This window comes from Diabrotica virgifera, chromosome 6 (genome assembly GCF_917563875.1).
Source record: "Diabrotica virgifera virgifera chromosome 6, PGI_DIABVI_V3a".
NCBI classification, from domain to species: Eukaryota; Metazoa; Arthropoda; class Insecta; order Coleoptera; family Chrysomelidae; genus Diabrotica; species Diabrotica virgifera.
In genome coordinates this window covers 76,889,135-76,908,741 of record NC_065448.1, presented here as the reverse complement: position 1 = coordinate 76,908,741, position 19,607 = coordinate 76,889,135, and the positions used below count along the sequence as shown (strand labels likewise).

General features: G+C 33.0%; 1 protein-coding gene across 3 annotated transcripts in view; it reads right to left on the bottom strand.

The window, feature by feature from the left end:
- Positions 1-19,607, bottom strand: part of LOC114336456 (cytochrome P450 4c3-like) — a 222,147-nt gene that overhangs the window by 105,796 nt on the left and 96,744 nt on the right. For 2 of the 3 annotated variants that reach the window (XM_028286826.2, XM_028286825.2), the window contains one exon: positions 18,987-19,211. The exons of the other annotated variant lie outside the window; for it this stretch is intronic. In XM_028286826.2, coding sequence (XP_028142627.1) covers positions 19,054-19,211 — 158 coding nt within the window. In that variant the 3' untranslated portion in view covers positions 18,987-19,053. Of the gene's footprint in view, positions 1-18,986; positions 19,212-19,607 lie in introns of those variants that run through there. 3 annotated transcript variants of the gene reach the window in all.

Here is a 19,607-nt window from a genome sequence, read left to right as displayed (position 1 = left end):
AAGAAAAAATTGTGGAAAAAGTATATAAGCAATAAAAGTGAAAGTAATTGTCAAGAATATAAGGAACAGAGAATACTGGTTAAAAATAAAATTAAAGAAGCTAACAATCGGCAATGGGAAGAATTTGGAAATAAAATGGAAAGTGATAGTAAGGTTAATGCGAAATTGCTCTATAGGACCCTAAATAAATCTAAGACAAAAGAAATCAAACGGAGTAACAGGTTTAGAGGACAAAGATGGTAACATATTATTATTAAAAAATGAATAGATCACCGAAAGATGGCGGGAACATTTTATGGAATTATTAATGGGAGACAACAACGAAATAGAGAATGACAGGGAGGAGTACAATTTAAATGAACAACAAGATGATAATGACATAACATACGAAGGCTGCAGGCAAGGCTGCAGGACACGATAATATTAAGGCTGAGCTAATTAAATATATGGAAGGAGATGGATTACAATTGCTATGGAAGATCATAAGGAGCTGTTGGCGTACCGGATGCATACCTAGAGATTGGATTCTTGCAACTATTCTACCATTACACAAAAAAGGTGATAAACATAAGTTTTCTAACTAAAAGGGAATATCATTGTTGGTAGTTGCTAGTAAAATCTACGAAATAATACTAGAGAAAAAGCTTCGAGAAAATATCGAGACCACACTGGATGACAGCCAATGCGGCTTTGGGCCAGGGCGAGGTACAACCGATCTCATATTTACGGTGAGACAGTTATCAGAAAAAGCCCTAGAGCATAACAGTAAGTTGTTTCCGTAGAAATGTGAAACCGAAGTTAATCCAAGCAATAAAGAGTATATATAAATGTACACGTAATAATGTAAGAACGAACAACTGCTCATCTCTAAAATTCTACACAAGGACATGTGTAAGACAAGGTGGTGTTCTGAGTCCTTTGTTATTCATCACTCTAATGGACGAAATTGCAAAAGAATGCAGGGGAAAGGTAAAAAGAACTAGGGTTGGGGTGTATAAACTTCAACAAGTTTACGTGTCAGAGTTGATATATTCCGATGACCTGGTAATTGTGGCAAAATCAGAAAAAGACTTGCAAGTGAATGTAAATGTTTGGAATGAAGCCTTTAAGAAATTTGGGATGAAAATAAATATTGAAAAAACAGAAGCTTTAGTAATATCGAAAACACAAGAAAATATAAATGTTAAGTTGAATAATGAGACCATTACACAAGTAGAGGACTTCAAGTATCTAGGATCAACAATGAATGGGCAAGGTAGTATAGAACCAGAAATAAACAGCAGGGTAATGAGTGCAACAAAATTATACTATGCACTAAATAAAAGTTTTATTAGGAAGAAAGAAGTAAGCCTGAAAACAAAAATAAAAGTATTTCAAACTGTATACGAGCCGGTGCTACTCTACGGTAGTGAAACGTGGACAGTGAACGACAACATCCGTAGTAAAATTCAAGCATGCGAAATGCGATATTTACGTGCGGTATCCGAGGTGACCAGACGTGATCGTATAAGAAATGAAGACATACGTGAAAGGTGCGGTGTTGGAAGGACCTTAGACAGACTTGAAACGAAACAGTTATCGTGGTTCGGACATATGGCGAGAATGAGTGAAGGTAGAACTGTAAAGAGGGTATGGAAAGCGGCATTTGACAACAAACGACGAAGAGGCAGGCCAGCAAGAACGTGGAACGCAAATATTGGAAAGGCTTGCGTAAAAAGAAATATTGGGTGTAGAGAAGCAGAAAGACTAGCTACTGACCGAAAGGCATGGAGACGTCTGATTTCTCCACTTACCTCGACACCGTAAGGTACAAGAGGACGGCTTAAGTAAGTAAGTAAGTTATATTAATTACCATTTAATAAATGCATAACGTATCTTCACATGTAGGTACCTATGTGCAGCAGATTCGTGCAAATAATAATAATATAAGAATTTGTGCATTTAATGGTAGAAGCATATAATTTGGACCACACATACTACACATACAAAGATTCAAATTTAGATATGAGGCCATCTCAGATTTTGTCTTTAACAAAAATGGCGGGCATTCAAATGAATCTGCATAGGTACATGTGAATATACGGTATGCATTTATTACATGGTAATTAAGATAACTAAAAAGTTCAAAATATTTCCTAAAAAATATTTTTACAGTCTTTTTATTGGCGGTATTAGATTTTTGAAAAATTTATATATACAGGGTGAACGAATTGAAAAAATAACAACATATTTTTACATAAAAAAAACAGTAAAAACACAACTTTTCGTAAACCGAATCTTCCGATTCAAGACCCCGATCTTATTCATCAAAAAAAGAACCTATATACCAAAGTTGGTTGAAATCTGACGTCTCGTTCAAAATGTATCGTGCTATTAGTCACAAATCTATAGTCGCCATTTTGAATGCCCGCCATTTTTGTAAAAGGAACAAAAACTGAGATGGCCTCATATCTAAATTTGAACCTTTATATGTGTAGTATATGTGGTCCAAATTATATGCTTCTACCATTAAATGCACAACAGTTCTTATAATATTTGCACGAATCTGCCGCACATGGGTACATGTGATAATTCGTTATGCATTTATTGAATGGTAATTAACATAACTAAACAGTTCAAAATATTTCCTAAAAAATATGTTTACGCTCTTTTCAATGGCGGTATTAACTTTTTGAAAAATCAACACATACAGGGTGAAAGAATTGAAAAAGAAAACAACATATTTTTACATAAAAACCAAGAAAGGCACAACTTCTGGTACACTGATTCTTCCGGTTTAGGACCTCGATCTTATACATCAAAAAAAGAACCTATACACCATATTTGGTTGAAATGTGACGTCTCGTTCAAAAGTTATCGTGCTATTAGTCACATATGTATAGTCGCCATTTTGAATGCCCGCCATTTTTGTAAAAGGCAAAATCTGATATGACCTCATATCTAAATTTGAACCTTTAGATGTGTAGTACATGTGGTCCAAATTATATGCTTCTATCATTAAATGCACAATTGTTTCACATATCTGCTGCACTATAGACGCTATGATTTTGAGCTTTACCACCTTTAAGTCGCGTTTACACGATGGCAATTGGGTAGACAATTGTCATTGGACAATTATCATCACGTGGTTGCAGATTGTCGGAGGCCAGTCCAGTTGAAAGGGAAGATGTTTACACGGGGCCAACTATTGCCATGGCAGTAGACAGCTAAAACATGGCCTACTGCTCGTCATCTGTTGTGTCCGGTGAGGACTTAAAACTAATGTTAAATCAGCTTTACCGGGATTTTATCAGTGAGTCTTGCAATGTGCTAGAAGAAGAGTTAAATAAGAAGAGGGATTGGACAAGGAAATGGCTTTTAAGAAGAAACAGTCACGGTGCGTCATCTCAATTGATAAGGGAACTGCGGATGGAAGATCCAATGGAATATAAAGCATGTTTAAGGATGAGTCCAGAGAGTTTTGATGAACTTTTACAGATGGTTGAAAGTAAAATATTGAAAGAGAATACCTTAATGATAAACGCATTGTCGCCAAAGCTAAAATTGGAAGTGACACTATTCCCATTCCTTGCTACAGGAAATAGCTACAGAAGCTTACAGCATTTCTTCAGAGTGTCGAAACCAGCAATATCAAACTTCATTCCTGAGGTGTGTGAAGCCTTATGTACTAGCCTCCGGGAATATATCAAGGTAAGATGAAAATAATAACAATAATAAAATAATAATAATAGCAATATAACAGTGTTTATTTAAAAATAATGAAGCTAAAGTAAAGTCAAATTAAGCAAAAGAACTCCTTGTAATTACTATAATGTAATAATTATATTATATTATTATTATATTATAATATAATATATTAAATTATATTATATTATATTATATTATATTATATTATATTATATTATATTATATTATATTATATTATATTATATTATATTATATTATATTATATTATATTATATTATATTATATTATATTATATTATATTATATTATATTATATTATATTATATTATATTATATTATATTATATTATATTATATTATATTATATTATATTATATTATATTATATTATATTATATTATATTATATTATATTATATTATATTATATTATATTTATATTATATTATATTATATTATAATATAATATAATTATATTACTATAATTACTATAATGTAGTGTTGTTAAGTCCTGTGTTTATCACAGGAAAAACAAATCTAAAATTAACATGATATTTATATGTTATAAGAGAATAAGGTCTCTAGAGTCGGTAGGCACAGTTGACAGTAATAACAAAGTAAATCAAATATTTACTTGACAAATTAGATGACAAGTATTTTTTGGGTTTATATGACTGCGGACACTAAATCCATTCGCCAAAAGATGACAAGTAACAAACTTAGATATTTTAATGTTTGTAATTATACAGGGTGATTGATTAGTAGGGTAAAGCTCAATAGCTCCGCTATAGTAATAGATAGCAATAAAAGTTAATAACAAAAATTTTAGCCACCTTTAAGCTTCACATTACAAAATTAGTTAGAATGTTACAGGGTGTTCGATAACACAGTGGCAGACCTAACTTATGTTTTTTAAATGGAACACCCTATATTTTATTCTATATTCGAAATCCTCTTAACTTCTCCATCACAAAAATATAAAGATTTGTAATGTTATACAGGGTATTTACAAAGTTATAACCAATTTTGTATGAAAATCGTAACAAGTTCAACTCCCTGTATAAATAAAAATAAGCACAACAGCAATGGTTTATTAATGCCATATTTTTTTATTTATTGTCAAAATTTTTAAGAATTATTGATATTGCTAATTCTCTTTATATCAAATACACGGTGAGTCAAAACGCAAGTACATTATTTTCTCAGTAATGTTAAATGGAACACCCTGTATTTTATATCATTATTGAAAAGTAACATTAACGTACTTTAATTTTTATATAACATTCCCTATTCCCAAATTTATTAGTTCTCGAGATATTTTCATTTTTCAGAGCAAATTATTTTAGGTGTTTAAATTTATCTAAATTTTAAGTAAGCCATGACTGAATTGACAATAATTGAAGATTACCGATTATCAATCCGGTAATCAATGTAACACTGTAGCAAATAAAGAAATAAAAATAATTTATTCGTAATACATTTTACAAACAAAAACACAACCACTACATGCAACATTTTTGAAACAATTAAAAACTATCTTTTTATGTAAATGCAACAAATAAACAAAAAAAATTAGTAATAAATTTTACAAAAAAACACACAAACACAAAATACAATATTTTGTGAAGACAATTAAGCACTACTTTTGTATGTAAATGTAACAATGTAACAAATAAAGAACGAAACATAATTTATCAGTAATACATTTTGCAAAAAACATGTTTGAAAAAATTAGAAGCTACTTTTAATAAAATATTTTTAATATTTAATTACATAAGGTGTTCAAAATTATCTCCTAACGCATTTATGTACGCCTAAAAACGATCATTGAATGAGCTACTTACTCTACGGAGCATTTGTAAAATAACACATCGAAATACACTTTGTATTCTATTTTTCATCTCATCCCTTGTTGTTTGAGGTATTTTATAAACTTCATTATTAACGTAACCCCAAAAAAATCAGTCCAGTTTATTAAATTTTGGTGATTTGGGTGGCCACGCTACTGGTCCATTGAAAAATGAAAATATCTCGAAAACTAATAAATTTAGACATAGGGAATGTTATCTAAAAATTAAAGTACGGTAATGGTACTTTTCAATAGTGATATAAAATAGAGGGTGTTTCATTTAAAATTACTGAGAAAATAATGTACTTGCGTTTTGACTCACCCTGTATTTGATATAAAGAAAATTAGCAATATCGACCATTCTTGAAAATTTTGACAATACGTTAAAAAATATGGCATTAATAAACCATTGTTGTTTTGCTTATTTTTATTTATACAGGGAGTTGAACTTGTTACGATTTTCATATAAAATTGGTTATAACTTTGTAAATACCCTGTATAACATAACAAACCTTTATATTTTTGTGATGGGAAAGTTAACGGGATTTCTAATTTAAAATAAAATATAGGGTGTTCCATTTAAAAAAAAAAACATGAGTTTGGTCTGCCACTGTGTTATCGAACAACCTGTAACATTCTAACTAATTTTGTAATTGAAGCTCAAAAATGGCTACAATTTTTGTTATTAACTTTTATTGCTATCTATTACTATAGCAGAGCTATTGAGCTTTACCCTACTAATCAATCACCCTGTATAGCTTAGTTAAGTCCACTACCCATCTTTTTTGTAGCCGAGAGCGGTAAAAACTTCCGAAAATGTATTGGGGTTGGCCTCGGATGTCACGGGTGCTTCTGTGGTCGATATAATTATGTTTTGAGAAATATCTTCTTCAAGGCCTGAAGATGCCACGAAGACGTGGCTGGAACCGGAACTGTTAGCAGGGCCTATTTTACCACTAGGCCCATGAGGCCCCTGCCTCGGGCCCGAATTTTAATGGGGCCCGAAAACATCACTAAAAGAAAATTTTTATTAAAAAAACAAAATAAATTTTCACTAGTAATACCACTAGAGGTCAAATTATTTTCGGAAATTTTTTTGAGATCATGAATATTTTGAAAATTTCCTGAGTCGCAGACGAGGGAAATTTTCTAAAAATATTCATGATCAAAAAAAAATTTCCGGATATTAATTTGACTTCGCGTGGTATTCGGTAAGAAAATTCCACACCAAATTTGCATTTGAAAATCCAAAGCTGCATGAACAGATTAATAGCGCGCCATAGCTTTGTCAGCAATTATTTAGGCTTTCAAATTCGTAATTTCTACTCATTGCAGTTGCATGGGAATACCATTTCAAGATAGAAAATAGTATATTCTTCAATTTTACATAAGTTTTGAGTAACTACAAGTGATAGAAAATTATTTTTTGGCGTTTTTAAAACTAAACTACGCAAAATTGAAAGTACTGAATGGGAAAAAGGTAAATAAATTAGTGTCTAAATATTATATATATTTTATTAGACATAGAAACTTAATTAAAAACATTCAAAGTCCTGAATTTTCGCCATTAAGAAGAGAGGAGGTGTCCGAAGAATATAGAAAACATCTTAGCTTTGTAACTAAAATGAATCAAAACTAAATTATGTAAACAAATAAAAACCAGTCTGTCAAAAATGTTCTGTTATTGTAAACGTCAAAAAATTTCCACTATAATTCGCTGTTGGGTACCCCACGAGCAAAAAATTTCCGATAAAATACCTCCGTTGCCATGGTGATCTGTCAAAATAACGTATTTTGATTGGTTCAAAATTACAGGTGTGGAATTTTCAAAATTATTTCATTTTATGAACAGGAAATTAGGTTAGAGTGATATTCATAAACCATAGGTATAGTCTGTTCGCTAAACTCAGACGCAACTGGCTACATATTTTAGTCGATAATTTTTTTGTTTTTTGTCAATTTTGCAAAAATTGGCGAAATTACTAACTATTTAGTGATTATTAACTATTTAGTAATTATTTTTTGCCAATTTTACTAAAATTGGCAAAATTACCGACTAAAATATCTAGAAAGTTGCGTCTGAGTTTAGCGAACAGACTATATAATAGATTGCCTTGTCGGCACCAATAACAATAAGCAACATTTATACACCACTCCGAATGATTACAGATACAAGAGAAGGATTAAAAAGAGGTATCGTCACGTATTGTCATATTTATTTAAAATGCACTTTTAAATTTAATATTTAGTTGATGTTTAATGCCGTTTTATGCAAAGATAAGGTATTGCTTGATTGTATGTATTAGTTTTCAGTCTTGTGCTTTTTAAGTTAGTTCAACTAATCTATTCATTAATCATTATCATTAGTCGTTTTATTAAATTTCTTTAAACACTTATTTTTCTTATCTAAGTAATCGTTTTGTTATTATCATGAGTTACAATCATTTAAGTGACGGTGAAAAACGAAAAAAGCAAAAATTAAGAGACCAGAAACGACAGGCACAAAAAGATGCAATATTAACTTATTTTACACCTCAAAACAGTGCGCAAAAAGGAAGTTCGTCCTCCCATTATGTTCTTCATCTTGTTCTATGGCACTACAACTCAAATTGAGCCTTGGCCTCCTTTATTTTTTGCCTCCACACTTTTTTATCTGTGGCTGCTCTTATCCATACACGGACTTCTAAATATGCTTGTGCATCGCTAGTTACTGTGTCTTCCCAGCACTTTCTAGGCTTTCCAACCGGTCTCTTTCCCTGCATCCTAGCGTCCATTGCTTTTTTTGTAGCCTATCCTCTCCCATTCTTATCACATGTCCAGCCCATTGCAATCTTTGTATTCTAATGAAGTCTGACAGGGGTGTTTCCTATAAAGTTGATAAAGCTCGTTGTTGTATCGAATTGTGAAGATTCCGTTTTCCCTCACAGGTCCTAGTATTCTCCTCAGTACTTTCCGTTCGAATGTGTCGAGTTTGTTTTTGGATGTTTCTTTCAGGACTCATACTTCACTGCCATAGCATGCTATTAGTCGAATTACGGTTTTTTATATTCTCATCTTTGTGGTAGGGGAGCCCTAGCGGAGATTATCATATGGCGAGAAACCTGGTATCCTGCAGATAATACCATATATTGGCTCTTAATGCAATAAAATCTATCCTTAAAAATACAATCTATCCTACATGCAAAAGAGTGTATATTTCAAAAATCTGACGATTTGAGCGGGGCGTAAGGAAATGGACGAGTCAAAAAGTTTCACAAAAAAAGCGAATATTTCGCGAAATGAACGTCAGATCGAAAAACTGCAAAATACACTTTTAAAATGTTTTTAAAAAATCTATCGAATCGTATCAAACCGACACCCCACGGATGTGGGTGGGGGGTTAGTTTAAAATCTTAAATGGGACCCCCAATTTTTTATTGCAGATTTGGATTCTTTACGTAAAAATAAGCAACTTTCATTCGAGATATTTTTTCGAATTATGGATAGATAGCGCTATAATCGGAAAAAACGATTTTTGGAAATGGAAAATTTAATTAAAAATTGTAAAGTCCCCACTAAAATGGAAAATTTTACTTAACTTTTTTTGGTTTTAGGACCTAATAATGACAACCCGATAGGTCCGCATAACGCTCGAGTGACTGCAAATTTAGCATACTTTGCTCCCCTACCATTGTATTTCGGTAGACACTTTTAGACTAAAATATATTGGAGGGGAGTAAATAAGCTCTGTTTGCCTGCGGTATTCTTTTCCGTATTTCTACATTTTCTGATCTGTCGGCATATATTTCTACTCCCAGGTATGTAAACTTTCCAACCGTTTCAATGTCATTTTCAGATATAATGATTTGTGTGACTATATTTTTTCTTGTCGTCTGTATTATTATTTTTGTTTTTTTCTATGTTAATTTCCAGACCTAGCCTTTTCGTTTGCTTTTTTAACTCTGCGTATGTTTCCTATGCTCCTGTTCATGTTCTACTCATAATATAAAATATAATCGGCATAAGAGGCCAGTTAAACGGTTCTGTTAGTCAGGAGGTTTTCTCGTCCAGTTTGCATTTGCCTAACAGCATACTTCAGTGCCAGGTTAAACAATGTTGGGGCCAGCCCATCTCCTTGCTTCAATCCCTGCGAGACTTTGAAAAAGTCTGTCCGGTGGTTTTGTACTCGTACACATGCCTGAGTTTCATACATTGTGGCTTTAATGAGTATAATTAGCTTGTGTGGTATTGCCAATTCAGCCAATATATGAACAGCTTATTTCAGAAAAGGACCTAAGTCAGTCTTTTGTTATTTTTTGTTAAGAGTGGAACCAGTGGAGTTAAGGAACCAGGTTAAATATATTATAATAATAGACAAATCGTATGGCGTATTTCTCGTTTACTACAGAAAAGCAGTTTATATCCAGACAGTTTTTTGCATATATACATATCTCGAAAGTTCGTTAACATGACTCGAGTCCCTTTCTGAAATCAGCTGTTCATATAGTATAGTCTGTTCCTTTTGATTGAGTCTTTTGCCTGTTTGAAGCCTACAAAGATTCTGTGAACATGAATGCCGTGTCCCATGATTTGCTCAAGACCTGCTTGGCTCTCCAATTAATATTTTCTACTAGTGGTTGGAGCCGCTGGTTTATAATATACCTACGTGAGGACTTTATAATAATATGCTGTACATAGTAGAGAAATTCCACGGTAGTTTTTGCACTTTAAACAATTCAACAATGTTTAATTATTTAAATATAAATTTTATTTATTGTTAATAAAAATTTAAATTTCTGGTGCAACTATATTTCTATTAAATAATTAATATATTTAAAAAATTATTATTACTATTAAATTTTTGTTAGGAACCCGAAAATTATGTAGTGCCTCGGGCCTGATTTGAAGTAAAATAGGCTCTGACTGTTAGAAGGATGACACCATAGTAGACACAGTTAAAACGCGGTCTGATCCTGTAGATGCACCATATAAGTCAGTAAAACGGCACTTTGTCAGGACATTATTTATTTCCATTTGGGCAGTGAGTGCCTGAACAGCAGACAAAGATTTTAATTGTACTGCCACGGACTTCCCATAAATGTCCCACTCTCTATCATTCTTAGGGTCGCTGCGTAAAATAGATTCACTTAAATTCTTAAGTTCACGAGCAGTAGAAGCAATTTGCTGAATTTTGGACCGTGCCTTAAATTTCTTTTTAAGTTGGTGGTCCGGAGTTGTTTGGAGATGACAATCGGAGGATGAGTTACCTATTTCTGATTCTGAGACTGTTCTGGTATTGGAGTGGAGTTTACTGGATCATCCGCCTTTTCATTTGCTTCTTCTAAGTTACTATCCGCAGAAGGTGGTTCTGCCTGATCTTTGTCACCAGCAGTCCTTTTAGGTGTACTGCAGGCTACAGGGATCTAGAAAGCATACAATATTGATAATTATAGGTTAATATAATAATTTGCATGTATATATTGTCACATGCAACCGAGGTTTTTAGTGAGGTCGAACAATATATTTATACTTTTGGTTTTAGGTGCCTGAGACCGTTGGTGACTGGCAAAAAATTGAGCAAGGATTTCGAGATCGATGGAACTTTCCGGGGTGCTATGGAGCAATCGATGGGAAGCATGTGAATATACGAGCGCCGGCAAATTGTGGAAGCACATATTTTAACTATAAGAAACATAACAGCATTATCCTTTTTGCACTAGTTGACCACGACTATCGTTTCACTTTCATTGATGTTGGAAGCAATGGTACCATGTCGGACAGCACAGTTTTTCAAAGATCTTCTCTGTTCAAAGCACTTGAAGGTGGGTTGCTGCCTACAAATGGAGTTATTGTGGGAGACGATGCGTTTGCTTTGAAAGAATACCTCATGAAACCGTATGGAGGACAATTGTTGGATTCAGAAAAGAAAATATTTAACTACAGGCTATCAAGGGCAAGGCGCATAGTGGAAAATGCATTCGGAATATTAGTCAGTAGATTTAGAATATTTGAGAAATCCATTCCTCTTCTACCTGAAACAATCGACAAAGTGATTTGTGCTGCTTGTGCCCTACACAATTTCCTGCGGAGCAAATCAACTGCAACATACACGCCTAGGGAATCAGTAGACTATGAGGATTTTGACTTAGGCGCCATCATTGAAGGCAGCTGGAGGACAGAAACCAATGGGTTGCAAAGCATTGCAAGAGTCAGGCCACATCAACAAACCAAAAATGCCAAAGATAAAAGGGATGCTTACAAAACCTACTTTGCTAATGAAGGAGCTGTAGTATGGCAAGCTAAAATGATACACTAGTTGTTATTGGAAGAAGCCAAAGCAGTATATCATTTAAGTGGTACATATATTTATATACCGTACACATGGCCTACTTTGCCCAGCAAATTTCAGTTTTATTTAAATATTTCTTTTCTTAGCACATATAAATAAATACAAAAATTATTTTGAGAACTCTCGAAATATTAACCGAGAATGTTCTTATCATTTTTTATAAAAATCTGTAACAAAGCCGAGAAAAAAAAATACAAGGTGGGCAAAGTTGCCCCGGAAAAGTTCAACATTGCCCACCTATTTTAAATTCACTGTAGGGCAAAATTAAAACGTACTATAGGACTACTTTGCCCATGGCATACGTTTTAATTTGTCTACTATCCCCACGATATACGTTTTTAATTTTATTTTTTAATAAAAACTAGACCAAAAAAGCTCTATTTTTCAGAGTTTTATTCAATTTCGGAGAAACTTTTATTAAAAATTTAGAAAAAAAATGATTACACTTTTATTATAAAAATAGAAAAAAATATTACACTTTTATTAAAAAAACACGAAAAATTATAACTGAAAACAACTTAAATTTTCTTTAAAAGAAAAATATCCTCTTCTACTTTTGGAAGGTTCCTTTAATATTTTTATAATGTCTTCAAAATTGACGTCCGATGTGTCTGATATGTTTGAATAAAGAAACCATTTATATTTTTTCTTAAAAATTTTACGGTGTAGTTTGTATTGTCGTCGTTTATTTCTACTATAATTCTGATGAAATGTTTAACGGTTTTTTTTTTGTAAGAAATTTTACCACCACAAAAGTACCAATTTTTAAATTATTTCCATCTACTTCGATATTTTCATCAGACTCGATATTTTCAACCGTTTCATCCTGCTCTTCTTCATGTAATTCATCTGCCTCCCCACCAATATCATCGTCACTGTTACTCATCTCCATTTGTTCTGCTAAATTTTCGTTGTCACTCGTCTCCATCTCTATTTCTGCTTCTAAATCCTCGTTCCCACTTCCCTCCTGATTCTGACCAATTTCTTCAAATTGAACTGATTGACCGGGTTCAATATTAAGCAACTTTTTCTTTCGTTTTTTAATGGTATCCCCTTTCTTTTTTTGTTGTAAAAAATTTAATAATGCGTTATCAATTTCAGAACTTACTCTTTTGGCAAATTTCTCATTTGGCATTTTTATTAGCACTTCATGTGGGTCAAAGGGACAAATTCCAGTTGCACGAAATGAACTTTGAAGATTTTTTTTTGAAAATTTGGTTCAATCGCGTCTATTAGTTTTGTTAGCAATTAAGGAAAGATGGTTTTTTCAACTGAATTTAAGTTAGGTTGACTAGTTTTTAAATCAGTAAGGATCGTTTTCCAGGCTCTTTTTAAAGGCCGGAAAAATCCAACATCACGTGTTTGTGTAAGCCCTGTAGAATTAGGTGGCAAAAATACAAACCTTATATTTGCCGTTTGACAAGCCCTTATTATCTCAATATTCAAATGTGAGGACAAGTTGTCCCCAATCAAAACCTTTGTGCTGTTATCCCGTTTTGACCAAGGTAAAACAACTTTAAAAAACCAGTCTTGGAAAGTTGATGCATCAAACCATCCAGATTTTGTTCTATTATACAATGTACGAGGGGGACCACCCGTTATCCATCTATCATATAATCTTTCAGCTTTATAAACGACACAGTGGTAAGCGTTCTCCTGTTGCGGTAGCTGCGAACATTAGAGACACTGCGCTTTTAGTGGCATTCATGTATCTTTCCGGGTATTTTGTCCCTCGTCGAAATACACATTTTTGGGAACCAGGGTCATCTGACAGATTTGTCTCGTCATAATTTAGGATATTTTGAGGTTCGATGTTTTCAAGTGTTATTTTTAAATTATTAAAATATCCCTATATGATTTCTTCAGTGTTGGCTACCCTGGATCGTTTAACGTTTTGGAGGTGCCTTTGAGTTAAAATGTGCTTATGTCGTGACAAAAAAGCCTTGACCCAGTCACAACTAGGAAGATTGTTGTTAGAGAAGTAAACAACTCGAGTTCCTCTGGCATCTAAATATTGTTTGACAAGCATTCTAATCTCTAGGCTTGTTAAAGGAGCACCATATTCTGCGCTTGCTATAACAACATCCACTAAATGACTTTCTTCTATTTTAGTGAGTGTAAGGGGACGTCCAATGGAGGAAACATGCGTTCGTTTAATTTTATTCAGAATGGTTCGGCGTGGCACCTTAAAACGTTCTTCTGCCTGACGGGAACTTAAACCTCCTCTCACAGCTTCCACAGCTCGTTCAAGCATGCCTTCAGAGTAGTTTATATACTGCCTTGCTCCCAATTTTTTTCTGCTTTTTCTTGGCATTTTGATTGGTCCTTGAACGAAAAAAAAAACAATTAGGTAAATACTGACATGCTGTTTTACGTAAAAATTAATACTTTGTGACGTTAAACTCAAAAGCACACTTCCGTTTCCTTTTAAATGCCTCTAAAACATTTAATATAAAAAAATAAAAAATTAGAGACAAATGGCAGGACAACATTGCCCACTTGGATTTTATTTTATAAAGAAGAAACATGTAATCCCTGATAAACGTTTCATCGCAAATTCAGTTAAAACAATACTAAAAAAGACGTATAAACAAATATTTAGTTAATATTCCTACTGGTGTATACCCAGCAGTGCTTAGCTTTTACCCTAAAAAACTACAAACACGTGTTCAAATTTCTTACCTTACTACAAGCGTTACACTTCAATCACACAGGTTAGATCACACTGTCTTGATTTCTGCATGTTTCTTAGTGCGCGCGTAAACGTCTGTGGTACCTTGCTATGTTGCCAAGTATTTTTTTTTACAAATATTATAACCCTTACAATGGGCAAAGTTGGACCCACTGGGCAAAGTAGGCCATGTTTACGGTACCCTTATTTAAACTTATTTCTATGTTTTTTTGTTACATGTAAACTCTGTCTATGTTTTTTGAAAAGCATTAGCATTGTAACATTATTTGCTATGTATAAAAATAAAAATGGCATAACAATTGTATATCTACTTACCAAAGTGCCTTTGGTCTGCCTTGTCAGTGTTCCATTCACCATCACTTCCTTCATTACATTAAACCACTTAAGGGTCGGCACGTACACATCCGCTGATCCAGATCCAGATTTGGCACTTTTTTTTAGTTTACCCATCTCAATATTAAACGTACCGCGGAAAGACTTGATTTTTGCTTTCACCTCAGCTTCACCAAATCCTTTGACGTTTATGCTTTCAGCAATTGCAACGAGTGCCGTTTCGCGAGCATTTCTATCCTTGTACAAGTCATCTTGCTGGTCCCACAAACACCTGTGTTATTTGTAAAGTTCAACGAATTTTAAATTCGTTTCGTCACTCCACTTTGGTGCAATTTTGCTAAAGAATAACCAGACGTAATAACACGAATAACACAAATAACACAAACCCACAAACCACGTGTATGTTTTGACTGACACAAGAGAACTAGAGGGAACTGGCAAAAAACAAGACAGCACTACTGGCCTACACCGTTCACACGGCGCCAATTGTCGCGACAATTGAAATTTCGAGTGGTGGGAGGGCTCACTGGGCGCAGCTGATTGTCCTCAGTCTACTCCCGGAGACAACTGAATTTTGGGCCAATTGTGAGGGCAGTTGGCAAGGCAATTGGCCTGAAGTGTTTACACGAAGACAATAATTTCATGCCAGTCAGTTGTCTTCTGACAATTGTCTCGCCAATTGCCATCGTGTAAACGCGACTTTAGAGTAAGCCTAGTATTGGTAGATCTATCAAAATAAACAGGCTGCGGTGGCTAGGCCACTTAGAGAGAATTAATGAGTTGGAGGCGTCGAAGCACATGTATAGCCAGAGACGGGATGGAGTGAAGAGAAGAGGTAAGCCCAGAGCACGATTTTAGGAGCAGTTGGAAGACGACTTTCTAGTGATGAGTACGAAATTAGAAAACCAAGACAAAGGATAGGAAGGAATGGAAGCTGATTCTGGAACAGGCCAAGACCCACCATGGGTTGTAGAGCCAATGATGATTATTAGTGATGTGAGTCGAGAATATTTCCAAGCGAATATTCGCGAACATTGGAAAGTTTACGAGAATATTCGCCTATAAAAAATGGAAATATTCTCCTGACTGCGAATATTCCAAGAAACTTTCAATGGAAAATTCTTGAGAATATTTCAGAGAACTTTCAATGGAAAATTCTTGAGAATATTTCAGAGAACTTTCGAGAATATTTCCGAGAACTCTCCATAATATTTCCGAGAACTTTCCATAATATTTCAGAAAACTTTTGAGAATATTTCCAAGAGCCTTTTGGACATAAGAGTCAGTGACATGACGTGATGTGAATTTACGTGGAAGTAGCTCTATTTAATGCACACGACCGGCTAACCTACACCACTGCCAATTCTTTTTAGTTTCTTTTCGTGGTAAAGCGATTTGTTGATTTTAGTTTTAATTTAATTGAAATATTAGCTTCATTATTTTTATAATAAAAACGTAACAAGTTCCCAAATATCTCTTGCCCGATTTAATAAAATCCAGCTTCAAAACTACAATAAGGTTATATAATTAAAACTTTCTGTAAAAACTAGGTAGGGTTCAATCCTTAATTGTATAAATAGCCTTATTGCGTCTAAAGTGCTTTACAAATGGTTATGGTCATAGAGGGAGAACATTAAAAATGTTCACAGAATATTAAACGAAACTGTCTGGGTGAAATATTTTGGATAAAGTTGCAAGAAGTAGCAGTTGTGCTAACACCAATTATTGTGAAATGGATTACTTAGTGCAGTCACTGAAGGTTTTCACCTCCGATTTCGTTGAACCTCCATCGATTTTCATGAAAATTGGTGAGTAATTAGAGGATACCTCAGGGAACAAAGGTGATATGATGCCAACTTGCGCTTTTACCCTGGGGGTGGATGCCACCCCTTCTCGGGGGTGAAAATTATTTTATTAAAAATAATACCATAAGTCCATAGAGGGACAAATTATAAGCAAAATTGGTTATATAAAGTTATTAAAATAAATCAACATTTTTTGAGTTATTAAAGACCAAAAATTTTATTTTTTCGTAAAAAATGCATGTTTTAAATCGGTTTTTCACGTATAAATCAAAAACTATAAGCTTTTACAAAAAAGTTATTATTACTGAAATTGAAGATAATAAAAAAATTAATACACTCCTCACATAAAGAACTAAACTAATGCTAGTTCAAAGTGAGTTATTGGCAATTGAATGTGTATTTTTTTCGACGAGTACTCAAATCTAAGTATTCAAGCTTAAATAACGGGAAAAAGATGCAATGTATATAATATTCCTGCTAAACATTTATCAAAATACTTCAGAATACCTATCAAATGAGCTTCAGAACAAGGAAATAGTCAAAATTAAGCAAGTTATAATGAAAATAAAAGAACCGTTTCGATTTTTTTATAAAAAAGTGAAAAATAAAACATACGCCATTTCCACAAAAATTAAAATTTATAGTAATTCTTACAAGAACTTCTTTATATTAGCATAAGTAACGTTTTCGATCATTTTGACCGGTTTAGAATGCATATTTTTGAAAAAAAGGTATAATTTAAAAAAATCGTAATTTTTAAAATTATTGTAATTCTCATATTCTTTTGATAATAACTCCAAAAATACTCAATATACGTAAAAAATTATATATAACCAAATTTTAGTTTTTTCTGTGTCAAATATTTTACCTGTTTTACTATTTCTATAGGGTAAAAAATAACCGAGATAGAAACGTTTAAATCTTAAATTTTGCTGTGGGAACCATGCAACCGGGGATATTTAACCTTTTATTTTTTAAAAAGTAAGGGGTTCAGAAGATTAGCTTTAACGTTCTTAAATAGCACTTGGAATTAACTTTCAAAAAATTTTTAGAAAAACCTGATATCGTAAACACGAACGGAGTTATAAAAAAAAACATTAACATTTTTTGGAAAAATTTTTAAAAGATAAATTTTGAAAAAAATTTGGTGCATAAATTTTAACGCTATCAACATGTTCGGGGGCTCATTTCATAGATATTTTTAAGTACTTTGACAAATGTTTAATAAGTTAATGTTATAAAATGCATTAATTTCCCGTTATTTCAGCTTGAATACTTAGAATTTTTTACTCGCCGAAAAAAATATATATTCGATTACCTATAACTCACTTGTATTTAACACTAAGAGGTTTTTCTAGTAAGGGATTTATTTCATTTTTTATTAGCTTCAATTTTGATAATAATAACTTTTTTGTAAAAATTTACACTCTTTGAGTTATTGATGAAAAATTGGTTAAAATCATGCATTTTTCTCAATAAAAATTAAAATTTTTGATCTTTAATAACTCAAAAAGTTTTGATTTATTTTAATAACTTTATATAACAAATTTTGCTTGAAATTTGTCCCTATATCAAATTATGGGGTTATTTTTATAAAATAATTTTCACCCCCGAGAAGGGGTGGCATCCACCCCCAGAGTAAAAGCGCAAGTTGGCACCATGTCACCTTTGTTCCTTGATATATCCTCTAACCACTCACCAATTTTCATGCAAATCGATGGAGGTTCAACGAAATCGGAGGTAATAGTTCATATCCACCTTCAGTGACTCCACTAACTCTATTTGAAGGCAATATGTTTAAAATATCCCAGGTTGTCCAGGCATTTAAGGATATAGAAAATATTTTTACCGAAAATATCCCATTACTTCCAATCAGTAAGTCTGAGGAAACCAATGCTTATCTAATGTAGAAAAAAGAAAATATATTTTTTATTTTAAAATATTTTTAAATAAAATAACTTTTTTAGTTTTAATTATAATGACTAATAATAGGTTTGTTCGTAGAACGATCAGCAACCGTTGCCAACCGTCAGACGCAAGCGCGTTCGTAGTCTACGAACTCGAACTGTTAACTGCGCAGCGCTAACTGTTAACTGCGCATGCGTCTGATGGTTGGCAACGGTTGCTGATCGATTGGATCGTACTACGAACAAACCTAATGATGATAATGTATCACATGTGGTGGGCTCTGCAGCCATCTCAGCGGCGGCGAGGGAATTCCACATATACAGGCATAAGACCCGGTATCTTAAAAATATTTTCCACCCACCTCTTAAAATATGAAAAAAAAGTCATAATCTTGGTTTAGCTTGTATTTATTTACATTCCTACAGAATTATATCATAAACACAAATTATTTAAATTTTAACTGCGCTCTTTAATCGACAAAAATACACCAGATTTTGACATTAAGGTTACTTGTGGGATAAGCTTCAGTGTAAAATTGGCAGCTGGTAATAATTCATAATGCCTTAAAATGTTTGACACCACACTTTTTAATTCTAACATGGCAAACTTTTTACCTAAAATAAAAAATATTAAAGTACCTAAGATAGCAAAATAATAACTAAACTTGCGTACATAAAAATCGGCCCACTTAAAAATTTGGTCATTTTTGATGATTGGAATGTCCTAGACCTGTTGTCCAATTTAAATGATTTTTTTTAATATGTTATAGCTGTATTCTTTAACAATATCGCTGTAATAATATTGTTACTAAGTAGGTAAATTTTCATTGTATGCCGGGTGCACGAATCAAACTGTGTTTTTTTCTCAAAGTTCGCATCACCCTGTTGAACATCCTAGCATTTATAAACTACTGAAATTAAAACCCACCTATAGCCTCAGGTTTACTTAACATTCTTCTTTTTAAATTATTCGCTTATGTTGGATAAGAAAAAAGTTAGGTAATTTAACAA